Here is a 19,450-nt window from a genome sequence, read left to right as displayed (position 1 = left end):
TTGCAATGTGCAATAAATATCAAACCTGTTGATTTTATCGCATGTCACTGCTCTTCTTAGTAATTCTGCCTGCAGACTGGCAATCTTTATCACTCATCGCAGCAATAAGTATCGCAAGTCAATAAATATTGCATGTCTCTGCAATGAATATCGCTCTATCTGCGACACGCTTTAAAAACTATTGAATGATGCAGTGGTTTTCTGAATGACTTGGTAGAAGTCCATTGTCCGTTTCGAACCTTTTTCGCTGTTGATATTTTCTTTTTCTTGGTAGGATAATGAAAATGTGAGAATCGGTGAAAAACTAAAAGAATCCGATTTAGCGCAGTCTGACGTGAGTAAACGTTGAGGACTGCCTTGCTAACATTTTATTCGAAATAAATAAATAAATATCAAACCTGTTGATTTTATCGCATGTCACTGCTCTTCTTAGTAATTCTGCCTGCAGACTGGCAATCTTTATCACTCATCGCAGCAATAAGTATCGCAAGTCAATAAATATTGCATGTCTCTGCAATGAATATCGCTCTATCTGCGACACGCTTTAAAAACTATTGAATGATGCAGTGGTTTTCTGAATGACTTGGTAGAAGTCCATTGTCCGTTTCGAACCTTTTTCGCTGTTGATATTTTCTTTTTCTTGGTAGGATAATGAAAATGTGAGAATCGGTGAAAAACTAAAAGAATCCGATTTAGCGCAGTCTGACGTGAGTAAACGTTGAGGACTGCCTTGCTAACATTTTATTCGAAATCTTTGCAGTTATGACAACCAGCATTTAAATTTCTACTGACCGCGTTGCTAACTGTCATTATTTTTCCTGGCGTTTGATTTGAACGTGTTGGACCAACCCGCTTTTACACCATGTTCTTCGCATGGACGCCAATTTTGTTGTTCAATACCTTAGGCGAGATTTTTTAATGCCTTGTTTAGCGAACTAATATTCTGAAAGATCTTCAGAGGAGGTCGAGAAAAAAATCAATTTAAAAAAATTCCTCACCTAAATATCACTTTTACAATGGGTAAGCGAAACTATTTGGGCGGAGGACAAAATAAACATAAAAATTTATTTCTGGAATAAAATATTGTTCTGAAAAGTCTTTGCATTGATTTCTTAATGTTTTGCCTCAATTAGGGGTCTTGTTCATGCAGAAAGAAATATGGTGTAGAGGTGGGGGGAATAAAATAAAGAAAAAAATACCATTTTGTTAATGAAATTAGCAGTTTTTTCAGGTGGTGTTCAGAAAAAAATTTATTTGAAATTGGCACTTTTTCATGTCTGAGGGTTCGCTAAACAAGACATAAAAAAATATTCACCTTAGAGAAAATAGTAATATTTTCAAAGTTTTATGGACTTTAAATGCATTTCGAAAGGAATTTGAATCATCTGGGGGCATTCAGCACTGTAAAACAGACCTCCTAAAGATACACAGGTAACTGGTGCCCCCCAGCGGATAAGTTGGGAACTACTCAATTCATCTTCTCAACTTCAGCCCCCTTCAGAGTTCAAGCTAAAAATCTACAAGACGATTAGCGAGCACCTCGGCACAGTTAGCCAAGTAATGTTTTGCATCTGCAGAATTTTGGATTGGCTTATTGGCTTGTTGTTACATCACCTTGACCTTTTGAAATTTAAAGGTTCCATCTAGCGGGGCTCAAAGTATATTTTAAAAGGGCAACAGTATAGCAGTATTGGCTGCAAAGGGGCATTTGTCAGTTGAGTGAAAAAGAGGACAACAAAAAACTTACTGGAGACTTACTTTATGTCGTGGGTTTTATAAAAGAGGGTGAACTGAAAATTTTCTGGGCACACATGAGCAGCAACAAAACCTGTCTGCAAAAACCAAAAATGTTGAATCCTACATTGTAAAATAGACGGATTTCGCCTGGCTAGATGTGAGCTGTTTTCTAGGTGGTGACGACTTCATTCCTCTGCTGGGCTTATGTGACGTTCTTCTGAAAGTCTTGTTGAATTCCTTCTACTCCCTTCTGCTTCGAAGTGACTTGACAATTCACTGCCATTTCCTGAAAATAGGTCCTTGACCTCTTCCCGGTTGACGAAATAAGACGCCTTTTTGTCATTGGAGCAAAAAAGTGGCAGTGAATTCTACAGTCAGACTTCTGCTTCTGTTCTTGTCTACAGAGTTTCGTGTTGCTTGGAAGAAAAACAAATTCATTGTTTTGCTTGGCAGAAGACAAATTTGTTTAATAAAATTTAGAAAATCTTTGAATGGCTCTCTCTCTGTAAAATCTTCTTCTTCCATGTCTTGTCTGTCCATTTCTTTGATCACTTATCTTTTGGAATAAAATGAAATGACACGGGTTGTACTTAGAATGCGGTCAGCATCCTAGACAAGGCGGTAGCTGAATCAGCCGGTGTCCAGGCAAAGTAGCTTGTTTTGGCTACAACTCGTCATTTGGTGATCCTTTTCTGACCACTGACCATTTTATTGCACAAACTACTCAACTTTGGTCAATAATGTTGGGTTAACTTAACGTTAAAATCTCGGTCAGCTCTAAAAATTGTGTCACACAGTACAGAGTGGACCGGCAATCTAAAGATCTGTGGTTCAAATCCCAGTCGATCTAAAGATCTGTGGTTGGAATCCCAGTCGATCTGAAGATCTGTGGTTGGAATCACAATCAATCTAAAGATCCGTGGTTCAAATCCCAGCCTATCTAAAGATCTGTGGTTGGAATCACAGTCAATCTAAAGATCTGTGGTTCGAATCACAATCAGTCTAAAGATCTGTGGTTCAAATCCCAGTCAATCTAAAGATCTGTGGTTCAAATCCCAGTCGATGTAAAGATCTGTGGTTGGAATCACAGTCGATCTAAAGATCTGTGGTTCAAATCCCAGTCAATCTAAAGATCAGTGGTTCAAATCCCAGCCAATCTAAAGATCTGTGGTTCGAATCCCAGCCAATCTAAAGATCTGTGGTTCGAATCCAAGCCAATCTGAAGATCTGTGGTTCGAATCCCAGCAAATCTAAAGATCTGTGGTTCGAATCCAAACCAATCTAAAGAGCTGTGGTTCGAATCCAAACCAATCTAAAGATCTGTGGTTCGAATCCCAGTCAATCTAAAGATCCGTGGTTCGAATCCCAGTCGATGTAAAGATCTGCGGTTCAAATCCGAGTCAAGGCGACCAGATCTTTCTGTAGAAATTTCATCGTTACAAAATGCTCAGTCAGGTTTCCTCAACATTGTCATTTTCCTATCAAGAAAATATATTCAACAGTGGTAAAATGTTTGGTATCTGCGTAACTGTGGTTGTGGTGCATGTGAGCTGCTGGGGCTGCTGGTGGCATCGTTGTACAATTTTCAGAATTTGCGTTTCGATTTTTTAGCGGCAAGAAGTTTTATTATCGGCGTTTTGTTTCTGAAACAAAACTGTTGCCCCCCCTCACAGATATATATGTTTCACACACTGCATTATAGCACCCACACCATCAATGCATGACCCAGGCTTGTTGTTTGTATCTTTTCGCAGGTTTTGAAGATGAAAATCATCAGCTTATCCTTAAATGAGGGTTTAAGGGCCTTCTCTATGGTTCTAATATTACACCAGGTTGTTCTAATTGATGATAGCCCCTTTCCTAAAAAATAAAATACTTTGTACTTGCAACCCCCCAAAAAAAGTTTTATAAGTTAGAAATAGGCTTGGGTTGATAAAACTTCACCTTATCTATTAGAAAAAGGCTTTATTTGGTAAAACTACACCTTATCCTATCCTCACTCTGCCACACGAATATATGTTTTGAAAAATTTCTGAAATAACACCCTGTCACTGTATGCAAAACTTAGCCAAACAATGGAATCCTTCACATCAGTAGCAGGCAGGCTACAGAATTGGCATTGGGAGGTGCTAATTGGCACAAATTCATACCCCCCTGAAAGAAATTGACATGCACTTCTTTAAATCAGGAGGAGGAGGAGTGGGCCGGGCTGACCGAAGGTAGTTGGTGGAAGCTGGTGACCAAACACGGCACTAATACCTTCCCTCCGCTCACCCGGGCTCGAAAAGACCCCGCACCGTCACTCAAGGCATCGAAGGTGTGAATTATTTCATCTAACGTTGCTCTGTTGTCCTTGACGCCATGACGTCCATGGATCCTGGCTTTGTAACCAAAAGATTGGTCATTTGACCAGTCCATGCTTCCAATTCCTGCTCAAATATAATGTAGCCTCTTTTGACAGTTAAGGTTATGAAATATTTTCCGCTTGAAAATATGGTAGGATCGAAGTTGACAAGGGATCTTTTATCACTCATTGAAGCGATAATTGTTGCATGTCACCATGGTGAATCTCTTCTGTGGTGCCTTTGAAATGCTCAATCAAGTTGAGGGTTGACCACAGGCACCACCATTTTGGCCCTTGAAATCCTATATGAATAGGGAAGATTCCGTACAGTTGTGTCTCCTGATTCCATCCTTATTCAGATTCGCTTGTGGAAAACCGCATCACGAGAGGTTACTAGTACTTTCCTACCAAACACCCTGCGCTAATGCATCGGGATGAGAATTACACATCTAAGAAATCTTCAGAAAAAAGAACACTCGTGGCAACCTAAAAAAGTACTGAAATCAGCACAACTTGGGTGTGCGTTGTGATTTTGCGTTTTATGCAACCAGCAAAATTTGTCAACTTGTAGAGCCGCAGAGATTTCGTGCTTTACTGTTGCCTTATAACTGTAAGTCTCATCCCTCAAGCCAGCACCCTACCTCAGCTTAGGTCTTGCTTGGTCTTTTGATTGATACTACAATGATGTTGTATCGTAAATTTCTGCTTTCCCCATCCCTCGTGGGGATACCAGTAGATCCCACCATGAAGAATCTTGATCAAATCCTTGCCAGTACGATTTTAGACAAACTGTATAATAACATTAACAGTACAGAAACAAATATATAGTCATTACTCTTGTAAATACAATGTAGGCACTGAAATAAGCAGTATGGTGAACAAAAAAAACAGCTTTTGGTGCCCCTTTTCAAACTTCTAGTGCGGGTTTACCTTTTGGAATGAGGATGAGGTCTAGTAATTTAACTTGTTCAGAGTCGTTAGCCACTCTAGCCCCCGATTAATACACCAGTAGACGTATGAAGATCTTTACCTCCAAGGCTCTATCAAAAATTCATAAGCGAGCCTTATCCCTTCTTGCCTGCCCTCAGTCTTTTCGTTTCAATACACGCAAAGTAAAGATTGGAAGAACATACTTTCTATAGATATGTCGTCCCTAAAACAATTTAACTTTGATTTGTTAGAGTTCCCTTCAAAACACCTCATTCTGCCATGCTTGATCGATGTGGACCGCTAAATTTTTGCTCACGTTTTATTTTTGTGTATTTTGCCAATAACCTCGATTCACAAAATAAAAATTTCAAAAAAGTAGTTTTGATTGGAAAAAGTGAGAAAAAAATTTGCAACCTTCAAAAAATAGAAATTATGAAAACTTTTTTTTTCAGACATTTTTCATGTTTTCATGAATTGCAAAAATAAAAAAGTGCTAAAATTTAGTGGTTAACGGAACATGTTGTATATTGTCCCATTCATTTCCATCCTGTCATTCATATTGTAACTCAGAAAAGTTTGTGGTGTGTGCACTCTGACCTGATTTTCAAACTCAACAAGACACAAAACCTTTAAATGTGCCAGAGCAACATGTAACATTTTGCCATAGTTCTTAGGCAACAGCAAAGAACACACGCCCCAAAATTTTCTGGGTTATGGTATTTCACCCATTTGCGTTCCTTCGCCCTGCATCTGAATGTCCACGCTTTATCCGCCCTGCGTGATGAGCTGTGCTTGGCCAGTTCCGTTCCTCAATGCGTTTTGCGCTCATCCTCAGAATGGCACGTTTTCTCAAAACTCTGATCACAAAGTGGTCTTGTATATTACTCCAGCAGATATTCTTGCAAAGCTATCCTTTGAAACTTTGTCGACGCACATTTAAACAAAAGAGGAATGTGTGTGATTATCGCTGAGTTGCTTATTTGGAGAGAAAAACCAACTGGCACTGTCCGTTGATCCGACTCCCAAGTTTTTCTGTTCAAAAAAGAATCTGGACAGTGGTTTTTGGAAAATGTGCCTTTCTGAGAAACAAAACAAGGCAGCAGATACACAAAGAGGCAGAAAGTCATGCCAAGCATAGCTAATCATGCAAGATGATATCCTTGGGTTTACACAAAAAAGGCTCAGTTTATCCAACCCCTACCCGATATTTTATTGAAATTGTTGTTTTCATTGTAATATTTTATTACATTTCGTTGATTATGATGGCCTAATTAATTGTTTCTCCCAAACCTTGATAATTGCTAGCTTGGAAAAAGCGATGACAAGTTTCACAATTCAAGATTACGTCGTCCATTGAGTGTTAAAATGCAAGATGGCGGTCAAGATGGTGTCGGATCATGGCAGCATCCATGGGCGGCCATGCTAGAGGTGCGTTCTCATCCCAAAGGGTCCAGTGGCTAATATTAATCACCTTTAGTTCCACTGTTGCCTAGTCACCACTTCAATTATTCCCCCAGTTGCCTAGCAACGTTTGTATCAGTCTTTGTTGCCTAGCAACATTCTTTCAATCATGGTTGCTTAGCAACTGTTTTTTATCCCGAGGTTGCCTGGTGACAAACAACCCTATTGTTTATACTTAGAAACCTAAGAGCATGGGTTGTTGGGTTCAGTTAGAGTTCAAATTTCCCCTTGATAAAAACACCCCCAATATCTTTAAATGTTCCTATCTGATAACATTTTCAATCTCTTGAACTTAACAATAAGTTTCAAACTCCTTCTGTTATGCCAACTTTGCACTTAAAAGTCCTTCGATCTTTTCTCGTCTGCGTTCACACAAATTTCAGCATCTCAATCTCAGCGCCTCATTTTCCTCACAGCAGCTCTGACTCATCCACTATCATTTGCACAATCAAGTCTGTCTTCACAAAATTCAATCGCAGAGCGTATCCTTCATTCTAAGTTTCTCTTGTCTCTAAATGTCTCTCTTGTCTCCAATAAGTGGTACATGTAAGTAAAGGTATTTGATATAAAATACTCGTATTTAACGGGAAAGTACGCATATTTACTGTAAATACAGATATTTTTACTATAAAGCCTGATATTTACTGTAAATTATGATGCTTGATATAAATCATGATATTTACTGTAAAATTCTGGTATTTACTGTAACCTCTGGTATTTATAGTAACTTCTGCTATTTACTGTAAAATTCTGGTATTTACTGTAACTTCTGGTATTTACAGTAAATTATAGTATTTACTGTAAATATAAGTATTTACTGTAAATATAAGTATTTACTGTGAATTATGGTATTTACTGTGAATTATGGTATTTACTGTGAATAATGGTATTTACTATAAATTATGATATTTGTATCATATGATATCACTAGGTACATAATATTGTACTGCTAACTTCTTTGTATTATATGATATAACAACAAGTTTTGACTGTAAATACAGGTATTATCATAAATACCAGTTTTTGGCCATAAATACTTGTATTTTACCGTAATTATTACGAGTATTTACTTTGAATTCCTGTGTTTTGCTGTAAACACTAGTATTTTCCTATTATTACTAGTAATTTCCTATAAATACTGGTATTTTACTGTAGATACCGATGTTTTACTGTAAATATTAGTATCTAATGTAAAAAAATAGGAATCTCATGTCTTTGTAACCAATCCAATAAACAATCCTAAGTCCATTTCATCTCTCCCTTTCAACCATGCACCTCAATGTCGATTGCTGTATATAAGACTATGCTAATAATCCCATGACCCATTTCATGTTAGGCCAGAGCGCTTTATACTATTAGAATGTAGGAAAAAGCTTCAAGTTGTCTGCCTCTATTTCATATGACTGATATCGAAAAGAAAAAATAAATTGAATTTTAAAATCTTTACAAATATTCAATTTAAAGAATCATTGCTCACAAATTTCTACTCTTGAAAGCATGGGGACATTAATTTTTGGTTTTTGGGTATTTCTGCGGTTTTAGTATTTTTTATTCCCACTTTTAGAAGGTGACTTGTGAACTTGGCATCTAATTTTTACGGTGTTGTAACCTTTATTTCAATAGTCTCATCTGAAAATTATCATTTCAGTTAAAGTGTTCGTTAAATGTTGTACCTAGACATGTGAAAGTGCTCTCAGTGTAGTGTTGTAAAACTGTTGTAAAGTAATATTTGTATCAGTCTGGAGTGTTGATAATAAGACTAAGGCAGTGACTTGTCTTGTAAGGCCAAACGTTCCCTAGGATTTTCATCCGCTTGGTCAGACAATGTCAGATAAGGCTGTCAAAATCTTCAGGACGAAATTAAATCCTATTTTAACCGGAAAAAATTGAGATCTAATCAAAACAAATTTGAGCTAAAAATAGGGCGAGGTGTCAGATACCCCCAACTCCAATAATTAGTATGAAAACAAAAAATAAAGTTTGAAAACAATTATGTTAAGAGCAGATTTTAAAATCTCAAAAAATTAATAGAAGTATTCATAAAATGATTTTTTTGCAATAAAATGTTTTTTTCAAAATTTTATATATTTTTTTCCGATTTCAGAGTCGTGATTTATCGAGAGAGTCATGGAAAGCAGGGTCAACGCCAGATTCGCAGCGACGGTCCTTTACGTCGGGATCATTTAAACCAAAGGAAATCAGCGCGCTGGAAATCGCAGCAGAACAGGTAGAGTTGATATGGCCGATATAAATGATCTCTGCAAAGGTGTAGGCGGGGGGGGAGCGTACACCCCTCCCCCACAGGGTCAGCCAACAACACGGGTCTGGACCTGGGTTTGGGATCGATTGAGCAGTTTCGGTCCCAAGTTCGTCGTTTCCATTCAATTCGACCTATCTAATCAGGACACCTCTGTATCAAGGTCAGTCCCAAGGGTGTCCTTAAAAGAGAGGTTTTGATAAAGACCCTCTCTATCAAGGACACTAGTTTTGAACCAATAGTAGTTGTGTCCATTCAATTTGACCTCTCTCATCAGGACACCTCTCTGTGAAAGACAGCACTTGTCAGTACCAAAGGTGTCCTTAATAGAGAGGTTCCACAGTACAAGTACAGTAGAACCTCTCCATTAAGGACACCCTCGGGACTGACAAGTGCTGTCCTTAATAGAGAGGTGCCCTGATTAGAGAGGTCAAATTGAATGGAAACAACCAATTTGCGACCGAAACTAGCGTCCTTAATAGAGAGGTTGTCCTTAATAGAGAGGTTGTCCTTAATAGAGAGTTTGTCCTTAATAGAGAGGTTGTCCTTAATGGAGAGGTGTCCGCTAAAAGAGGTTCCACTGTATATTGAATCTCCTTTTCCCACTTCCAGTTGCGTCTATGGCCAACGCTGACCAAGGAACAGCAGCAGGAGATGATCAACAATGAGGAATCAATCGTGTACAGTCAGGCCATCCACTATAGCAATCGGATGGTCTACCTACGTGTACCCCTTGATGCTAGTCGTAGTCTTAAGAGCTCCATCAGTCTGGAGGGCGAGGAGAGCAAGAGCAATAGCAATGTAACAAACAGGTGAGTTGGTTTGGCTTATTACGCACCATGCACACGGGTGACTAAATTTTGGGCAACTGATTGACGGATTTCACACTATAATCACCTGACTTATCAGGCAATCAAAATTCACATTGGTGGTTCCCGCTGGTTTCGCTCCACTTTATTGCCTGTGTGCGCCCCACTTTATTGCCTGTGCGCGTCCCACTTTATTGCCCGTGTGCTCCACTTTATCGCCCGTGTGCACCCCACTTTATTGCCTGTGTGCGCCCCACTTTATTGCCTGTGTGCTCCACTTTATTGCCCATGTACACCCCACTTTATTGCCTGTGCGCGTCCCACTTTATTGCCTGTGTGCTCCACTTTATTGCCCATGTACACCCCACTTTATTGCCTGTGCGCGTCCCACTTTATTGCCTGTGTGCTCCACTTTATTGCCCGTGTACACCCCACTTTATTGCCTGTGCGCGTCCCACTTTATTGCCTGTGTGCTCCACTTTATTGCCCATGTACACCCCACTTTATTGCCTGTGTGCGCCCCACTTTATCGCCCGTGTGCGCCCCATTTTATCGCCCGTGTGCACCATACTATCGAAAGATATTTTGTATTTGAATATGCACTATTGGAATCGGACGGTCCACCTGTGTGAATCCCTTGATGCTAGTTGATGCCTTGTATCTGGTGTCTATGCCAGGGCAATCAAAAGAAAAACATCAGTAGCTTGCGTGGACTCTACCTCTGGCCGAAGATGGGGTCTCTAGGCCAATAAATCCAATTGGTGCCTATTACCGTAGTGGCTTTTTAAAATGCTCATCCCGCCTTTAAGGAAAAATACTCTATGGAGTATAACACCTTCAATTGAGGAAGAAGATTGGACCATGTGTAACAGAAGTGGCTAAACTGGCTGAAACCTGTCGACACAGTAATTGTGTGGGAATGATACCAGTTTGCCCCAACGTTTGTTTTTTTAACTCGTCATTTGTTTCGTTGACCTTTCTTCCAGTGTGGCAGAAAGCGATAGCTTCGATGCCGAGAGCGGGTTCGATGAACAAGAGGTGAACGATGTTGGTGCTAACGTGGTACGGTGGGTGACACGCTTCGACGACAAGGTGTGCGCGGAGAGCGGCGTCACGCAAGATCATTTAAAAGCGCTCCACCAGATGATACCTGGTGTGGTGGCGATGCACTTAGAGACGCTGGAAGCTGTTCACAGGGAAAGTAAACGACTCCCACCCATACAGAAGGTAAGAATGAGATTTTCCTATTGGGAGGATGTTTGTTTTAAATTAGCTCAGTTGCCTTTCTAGAGTCTGAGAAATTCTCCAACTTCAGCTTTTTTGATGTGATCATTTCAAACCAGATATGACGAGGTCTGAAACAGTTAAGAAGTGGTTGAAATGGTCATGTTTGGTCTAGGCGGTTCCTGTGTAATGGTTCGAAGAGGTTGTGCTCCAAAATTGGCCGTATTCATCAAGTTGCATTAAGTTACTCATTGTCGTTTCAGCCCAAGATTCTCACGCCAAACCTCCTGGCTGGTGAAGAGATCATCATGGACGGTCTGCGGGTTTACCTCATCCCAGACGGCAGGGAGGAGGGGACCGGGGGCAACCTGGGTGGTCCTGCACTCATCCCGGCCGAGGGCGCGATATTCCTGACCACGTACAGGATAGTATTCCGGGGGACGCCCTGTGATCCACTAGGTAAGGAACAGAGTTCCTTCATACACAACATTCACTCTGCACCTGGACTTTTTTGTCGGAGTATTCCTCCTCCAAGGAGGCTGTGACGAACTGGCTTTCTAAAAACTGATTTCGTCGCTCTTCAGAGTCCTTTGATGAATGAGACTCGAAATTGATCCATCTTATATCTGGTGTCTATACCAGTGCAAGCAAAAGACCCAATCAGTTTAGAAACTTGAGTAGCTTGCATTTGAACCTGAAGACAGTGTCACTTGGCCAACAAACCCAATCGGCACCTAACCAATATGGCAAAATATTCTTGGAGGAGGAATACTCCCTGGAGGACAACACCTCCAAGTGCAGAGGACCGCTGAGGAAGAAAAAGAGAGCTTTGGGAACTTAGCTGCAAAATCGTGCTCATAAGTAGTTGCTAATTTAGAACAATTTGCATTTGGTAGTATAGTGTCACCCCTAATGAAAAAGCCAGCCAGCTCTTGGCTTATGAGACACTCTTTACTTCCAAACTCCTATCTCTAATGCCAGGCGCCTGGCGAGAAGGCAGTTTGTACCCTATATTTAACTAGCTGGCAGCTAACCAACCGGCCGCATCGGAAAGAGGTTACCAGTAGGCCTCGAACCTTCGACCTTCTGTTCACGAGGCGGAAGCCTAAACCACTAGGCCATCGAGATAGGTAATGTGGCTGCCAGGATAGTGTAATCTAGCCCAGTATGAGTAACGATGTACTTTTAGTTCCTGCTGACCAGATTTCAATTTGTTCTTTCAGTGTGTGAGCAGATCGTGTGTCGGAGTATACCGATATCAACAATTACCAAGGAGAAGAAGATCAGTATACAGTACATGTCCCATATAGACCAGTGGTTGCAGGAGGGACTGCAGCTACGCTCAAATACATTCCAGGTAAGATCAGAATGAGGCAACCAGCAGGCCACTCGCTCCTGCAAGTTGACATTTCTATGTCAACTCTGCCACCACATCCCTCCAAGGATTTCTGTCTCGAGCCGTTTCTTCCAACCTTCAGCGCTCTCTGCATTGCGTGCTACAACTGACATCCAGCGAGTCTGGCATCGTCACCTTCGTCGTTCGCCTCCAACATTCTCCGCTTCCCACTGCATCACAATCTTGGGAAGTCTTGCTGGCTCCATTCGACACCAACGAACAGAGTCAGTTGCTTTTCACCTGGGGGGGTTCACCTGTTCTTCTCCTGATCTCAGTGTTCCTGACCTGATCAAACCACCTGATCTTAGGAGCGCATGTCAAAGGCATCCAGCCTTCTTGCTCCGTCAATGTAGTGGCCCAGGTTCCTGCACAAGTAGCAGGCCTAATTATCTCAAATTGCAACTAGAAGATGCTGAATATAGTCTACTGCTCTATTATCAAGTCTACTAAGTCTTTCATTTCTTATTTTCACTTTAGTTGCTGAAGATTGCCTTCGACGACGAGGTCAATTCAGATGATATTGAAATGTTACGGAAACTGGTGAACAAGGTGCGGAACCCGCCATCGGTGTTCAGTACGTTCGCGTTCACTGGTCAACAGATTCTGCCCCAACCCACGCAGCACAAGGGCAAGGAGAAGAACGCTTCCCTCAAGTAAGTCTTCTCCCATGACACCCATCTGTGGACTAGCTAGGCTCAGCGTTACTAACTTAACTCGCTGGTTAGGCAGGACTGTAAACTCACAGTCAACAGATTCTGCCCCAACCCACGCAGCACAAGGGCAAGGAGAAGAACGCTTCTCTCAAGTAAGTCTTGTCCCATGGCACCCATCTGTGGACTAGCTAGGCTCAGCGTTACTAACTTAAGTGGCTGGTTAGGCAGGACTGTAAACTTACAGTCAACAGATTCTGCCACAACCCACGCAGCACAAGGGCAAGGAGAAGAACGCTTCTCTCAAGTAAGTCTTGTCCCATGGCACCCATCTGTGGACTAGCTAGGCTCAGCGTTGCTAACTTAACTCGCTGGTTAGGCAGGACTGTAAACTCACAGTCAACAGATTCTGCCCCAACCTACGCAGCACAAGGGCAAGGAGAAGAACACTTCTCTCAAGTAAGTCTTGTCCCCTGTCACCCATCTGTGGACTAGCTAGGCTCAGCATCGCTGACTTAACTCGCTGGCTAGGCAGGACTGTAAACTCACGGGTACAGAAATGCACTATTCTCCTCACAAAGAGTTCATCAGTGAGCTTCACCAATTCCAATTTAGTTCAAGGCTCTGCTGCCAAAGTGCACCAGTGTTATCTTGTCACCCATCCACCGACACGCTGTGCCCAGTGAAATTAACTTTGGTGGTACACCCACACCTATGGCAAGGCTCGAAAGGAAATTCTTCATTGCCTGGCTGGTTGGGTGGGCGATTTACTCTGGGATATTGTACAACATTTTCCTTGGACTAAGAGAGCCTGCCATGAGCTACCCCAATTTGGGTTCCAGGGTCTGCTGCCTGAGGTCACCAGTTGTATCATGTCACCCATCCACTGACTTGCTCCACCCAGTGTTGGTCTGCTTCGGTGATGGGGACACCCACACCAACGGCAAGGCTATCAAGGAATCCTCTTGGATCCACGAGGACCACGAGGTCCTCTTGGATCCACAGACACCGGACTGTGTCATCAGTGGGTCTAAAAATCAAGGACACCCCATCCTTGGAACTTCCCTTTAGGCATTTCTACCATCGTTATTTTCTCATTTCCAGAGGTTTCGCCAAGCGCACACTGATGAAGACCGCGCGGAAGGCGGGCATAAAAACCAAGCAGTCATCTCACAAGAAGTACATGTTACCGTCGCCATCGATGCTGCGCAAGTCCATGACATCTAGTCGATCCTCGGAGAGTGATATTGACAGCCGACGATCAAGTATAGCATTTGAAGACGACCTTTCTAGTAAGTCATGTGAGTGCACTGTCAGGTACTTCTTCCCCCGTTATAGAGTAGTGCGTGTATTTGTTATTGCATGTTGTTCATGTGGCCGATTCGTGAAAGCGGAATGAGTTTTGTTATCGGTAATCCAACCAAGATGTCACATCCACAACAGACTGACACCAGCTCTACAATAAACTCATGCAGTGAACAGATCCTGCTCTGATGTCAACGTCAGTTCACGATCATACCTTGTCTTGAGCAGACATGCTCTTGCTCACTTCTTTTTTCGTCTTCAAGATCACCGTCTATTCCTCCATTGAAAATCGTAGAAAGATAAGACAGATGATGGAAAATTTTTCCCGATGAGAAAGAGAATAGGACGTTTTAACTGGGAAGTTGGTCGTCTCCTTCGCATCAGAATTGATTATCTTCTGTTCAAAAGAGCTGATTCTCTTTTTCAGTAATCGATGAAAAGGAGCTCTCCTTCTTCATGGCGACGGATCCGAAGAGCATAGATAAGTTATTAGAGCGACCAGGGTACAGGGACTATCAGCGGTTAGGGTTCAGTACCGTGCGACAGGGATGTCGGCCCGGAGCAGAGGCATTCAGAATCAGCACAGTCAATTGTAACTTCTCGGTGTGTCGGAGGTGAGTAAAGTCTTCAACCTAATTTGGTCGGGGAGGGGAAATCCCCAGATTAGCATTCAGATCAGTTATATGTCAGCTGAGAGCCAGTGTGGCAGAGTAGGCCAAGTCTTCAGACTAATTTGGGGGGTCCAGTATCACTGTGGTTAGAATTTGGTCAGGTCCAACTTGGAATGTCGCCCTGGAACAGAGGCGTTCAGAATAGGTTTAGTTAATTGTTTATTGGTCCCAAATTGGTTGTTTCCATTCAATTTGACCTCTCTAATCAGGACACCTCCCTACTAAGGACAGTATTTGTCAGTCCCGAGGGTGTCCTTAATAGAGATGTTCTACCGTACTACATTTAAAAACAGTGAACATAAAATCAAGTGGTCACAAGTCCGGCTTCTAGTTCTGGTTGCCATTTTGTTAATGTTGCTCATGTCTTTATAATTCTACATTTCAGTTATCCAGCCCTTCTGGTTGTCCCTCAGACGATAGCTGACGAGAGTATACGAAAATTCGCAAGAAGTCACCGACAATACAGGCACGTGTTATTTCGTCGAAGGGCCTGTGATTGACTTGACGACATTTTACTGTCAGAAAATTGGGACAAATTGCAAATGAATTGAAGAAGGAAATGATTTTGAAATCTCTTTAAAGAAATTCTTGAAAAGCTACATGATGTATCACAATAGCTAGAGTCAAGACATCTTTTAATCCTTTGGCACGTGAATTCTAATGCTCACCTCTAACGTATAATCGAAAGAAACAGGGTTTAAATTTCACGGCATATTTTATGGTGAAAACTGCCAAGTCCATCGGTGCAGAAAAGGTGGTCTGGGGCAGCGTTGCTGTGACTAAACGTATTCATTCCCTTGCAGGTTTCCAGTGGTGACTTGGCGGCATGCCCGCACCAAGGCGGTGTTGCTACGGGCCAGCGGCTTCCACGGGAAGGGGGTCATGGGCATGTTGAAACACCACTCGCACCATAACGTGCCGTCAGGTAGGAGAGGTAGGTTCTAGACGCATGCCGCGTTTTACTTACATCTTACGGATTTGGATAGAGGTACTGACAGCATTATCATCATCAGGTTAGATAGAACTGAGAGGTCTTTATGACTTTCACGTAGAATTGAGATGTCTTTATAACTTTCTCTAGAATAGAGATATCTTTATGACTTTCTCATAGAATTGAGATATCTTTATGACTTTCCACGGAAGTGAGAGATGATCTTTATGACTTTCTCATAGAAATGAGATATCTTTATGACTTTCACATAGAATTGAGAGATCTTCATGACTTTCCACAGAATTGAGAGATGATATTTATGACTTTTTCATAGAACTGAGACATCTTTATGACTTTCTCTAGAAATGAGATATCTTTATGACTTTCTCATAGAATTGAGAGATCTTCATGACTTTCCACAGAATTGAGAGATAATCTTTATGACTTATCATAGAAATGAGATATCTTAATGACTTTCTACAGAATTGAGAGATGATCTTTATGACTTTCTCATAGAAATGAGATATCTTTATGACTTTCTCATATAATTGAAAGATCTTCATGACTTTCCACGGAATTGAGAGATGATCTTTATGACTTTCTCATAGAAATGTTAAATCTTTATGACTTTCTCATAGAAATGAGATATCTTTATGACTTTCACATAGAATTGAGAGATCTTCATGACTTTCACATAGAATTGAGATGATCTTTATGACTTTCTCATAGAAATGTTATATCTTTATGACTTTCTCATAGAAATGAGATATCTTAATGACTTTCTACAGAATTGAGAGATGATCTTTATGACTTTCTCATAGAAATGAGATATCTTTATGACTTTCTCATAGAAATGAGAGATCTTAATAACTTCTATGAGGATCTAAAATATTCTCTTGATAAATTTCTCATGCCCTTATTTATTTTCCGGAGTTACGCTATCATCTGTCACTTATTTGAACTTTCAGAACATGTGACAGGCAAGGAATCAGTTTAATTTGTAAATCTTTAACCACACTGGGAATCTATTCACCCTCCATTAGCCGCTATGCGAATACAGTGGAACCTCTGTTAGTGGACACCTCTCTATTAAGGACAACCTCTCTATTAAGGACACTAGTTTTGGTCCCAAATTGGTTGTTTCCATCCAATTTGACCTCTCTAATCAGAACATCTCTCTATTAAGGACAGAACTTGTCAGTCCCGAGGGTGTCCTTAATAAAGAGGTTCTACTGTAGTTGATTTTGTTCCTCAATGTGCCTCCCGCTTTCCTCAAAATGGTTCATGGAGGCGCATTGAGGAATGTAATCATGCAATGCATACATGTAGCTGATTCTGCTGGGGGTCTTTGTTTCATTAGGGTATATTTGGGGCTCTAAAGTAAAATAATAAGAGTAAGGGTAAGATCAAATCCAAATTGTCACAGCCTGCTTGGAGCCTAAACCTTAATCATAACTACAAATGAGAATGTCCTTGAAAATCACAATACTCAGTCAACTTCACATTGACCAACTCTCTTCTTAAAGTGATACTATGATGTGATTTACAACTTTGCGGAAATACGTCCGTTTTTAATTGTTGATCACAAATGTAAAGCTCAAATTTTCCATTTTTGATTAGATTTATTATAAAATCGCTGAATGTAAACCACCGCGACTGCGAAAATGTTCATGTTGTGACGTCATCAACGAAAACGTCGTCGGGTGGGCGGGATTAAACCATCAATTTCTAGAAAATGTGCATTTCGATTCGAAAACCTTACCGATTTATGAGAAAGTGACGTAGTCATTTGTCAAAAACAGCTAAAACATTATATGGTGAAATTTGACACGAGTTACCCTTTAACCCTTTCACTTTGAAGCCATTTTTCGACCTTCGCCAGTCTCAGTCTGCACGGAGCATTGGATAGCAATGCTAAACAGTGTTGACTTTTATCTGGACGTGCAAATAATATTCAAAATTTTCGCCATCTTTAGATTATTGGAGCAAACACATTTGTTTCCCGAGTGCGTATGACATGTTTAGAGAGGCTGTGTCAAAGTGCTAATTCATTAAAAGTATAGTAGGGCATGACGTGTATGGGCATGACGTACTAGGCATGTCACCAGCACGTGACGGGGACATCTAACATGACGTACCTTGCACGTCAACAGCGGCAAACGGGTTTATAATTTGAGATGAAGTTACTATCAACATCATCTTGTCCATAAAGGGTTGATATGAAGATAATTAAAAGGTCCTTGACAATAACTTATAACCATTGGCCTTGATTTGAACATGACAGTTAACAAATATCGACATTAACTAAAAATCATCGATATTTTTTACTCTGATCTCTGATTAGTTAGCTTATTATATTTCCATTATAATCCTGAGTTAACCTATAACAACTGGCTGTGGGTTGCTAACATTGGTTTTGGTTTTCGCTTAGATTTAGTGTGTCTGGTCTGATATGGCAGTGTGTTTTTCTGCCATGGTGTCCAGGGTAAAGGCAGTACAGTAGAACCTTCCCTATTGGACACCTCTCTATTATGGATATCCTCTCTATTATGGACATCCCCTCTATTATGGACATCCTCTCTATTAAGGATAACCTCTCTATCAAGGACCCTGCACTTGTTCCCTAGTTTGTCCCTTTAGTCGGATTTTACCTCTGTTATCAGGACAGCTCTCAATTCAGGACAGCATTTGACATGCCCAAGGGTGTCCTTAATAGAGAGGTTCTACTGTAGTATAGCTGTTGGGAGGGCCTGCAGACTGGTTAACGATGTTTAACACAATGAGAGCCAGGGAAATGTCAAAAGGTCACGTTCAAATTTTTGAACGAACGGAGTAGGCGTCTAGACATTTATGATTGGTTGGTATGTTTGATCCCCCTAACGTCGCACGATTTTGTATCGCCACGTCATGAGAAAATTGTGCATTATATCGCCACTTTTTTCATAGGAATTAACGTCATGACGTAAATGGCGATATAGCGCAGACCTGACGATACAATATCGCACAACGTTACTTTAAACCTGGAAATCTTGGCGTGCCTTTTATTTTCGCCATAAAAAGTCTAATTGTCAAAACGCAAAATTGAAAGTACGCGAAAGTTAAAATTTCACAAAACTGCAACAAAAATGGCCGCACATATTTCTGGGTTTAAACTTCTTGGAAAGTTCAACTCAAGGTCATGTCCAGTCTCTTCCCCTATCTTATCTCGCACCTCCCATCTTCCATTTTAGACGCCACCATGACCACAGCCACATTCAAACGGAGTCCAAGATTAGGTGATTCCCCGCAAAAAAATAATGTGTCGCCCTCCCCCGCCGCACTGCTCGTGCTCATTCCACTACAGCAACGTCACTATTGACCAACTATTGGAAAAGCGCCCCGTAAACAAGCAATTTTAATTGCTACGATGCGCGATTGTAATCGCATGCATCGAAAATCGCTTATTTGCGGTGGTCATCACAGGCACAAATCTAGGTTATCCACGAAAATAAAAACCTGCCCAAAAAAATCTTGCGAAATTATGGGTGTTTTGGAAAAACTAAAAGTAAGTTTTTCAGAGATTTCTCAAATACATGTAGCAAAAATATTGAAAGCTGTAGCAATAAGCATTATTTGAATGACAATACGGTCAGTGACCTGTTCATAGTTTTGGTGAACCACTTCATTCTCACACAATAGTTGTTCTGTAGTGATGTTGTTCATTTGACCTCTCAAACCTATGCCAGCTATGGACAA

At 41.0% G+C, this 19,450-nt stretch overlaps 1 protein-coding gene across 20 annotated transcripts in view; it reads left to right on the top strand.

Moving 5' to 3' along the window:
* Positions 1-19,450, top strand: part of LOC135492237 (myotubularin-related protein 13-like) — a 101,904-nt gene that overhangs the window by 47,782 nt on the left and 34,672 nt on the right. For 14 of the 20 annotated variants that reach the window (XM_064778568.1, XM_064778566.1, XM_064778565.1 and 11 more), the window contains exons 18-31: positions 1,492-1,557; positions 3,926-4,054; positions 6,317-6,439; positions 8,577-8,699; positions 9,342-9,541; positions 10,525-10,765; positions 11,026-11,221; positions 11,986-12,119; positions 12,636-12,811; positions 13,913-14,109; positions 14,541-14,727; positions 15,170-15,250; positions 15,588-15,718; positions 18,946-18,990. In XM_064778568.1, the coding sequence (XP_064634638.1) occupies positions 1,492-1,557; positions 3,926-4,054; positions 6,317-6,439; positions 8,577-8,699; positions 9,342-9,541; positions 10,525-10,765; positions 11,026-11,221; positions 11,986-12,119; positions 12,636-12,811; positions 13,913-14,109; positions 14,541-14,727; positions 15,170-15,250; positions 15,588-15,718; positions 18,946-18,990 (2,029 nt within the window). The remainder of the gene's footprint in view (positions 1-1,491; positions 1,558-3,925; positions 4,055-6,316; positions 6,440-8,576; positions 8,700-9,341; positions 9,542-10,524; positions 10,766-11,025; positions 11,222-11,985; positions 12,120-12,635; positions 12,812-13,912; positions 14,110-14,540; positions 14,728-15,169; positions 15,251-15,587; positions 15,719-18,945; positions 18,991-19,450) is intronic. The other 6 variants (XM_064778570.1, XM_064778569.1, XM_064778550.1 and 3 more) reach the window with 5 other exon arrangements.

Source organism: Lineus longissimus, chromosome 8 (genome assembly GCF_910592395.1).
Source record: "Lineus longissimus chromosome 8, tnLinLong1.2, whole genome shotgun sequence".
NCBI lineage: Eukaryota > Metazoa > Nemertea > Pilidiophora > Heteronemertea > Lineidae > Lineus > Lineus longissimus.
Note: the sequence above shows the minus strand (reverse complement) of the source record. Positions and strands in the feature narration are given on the sequence as shown.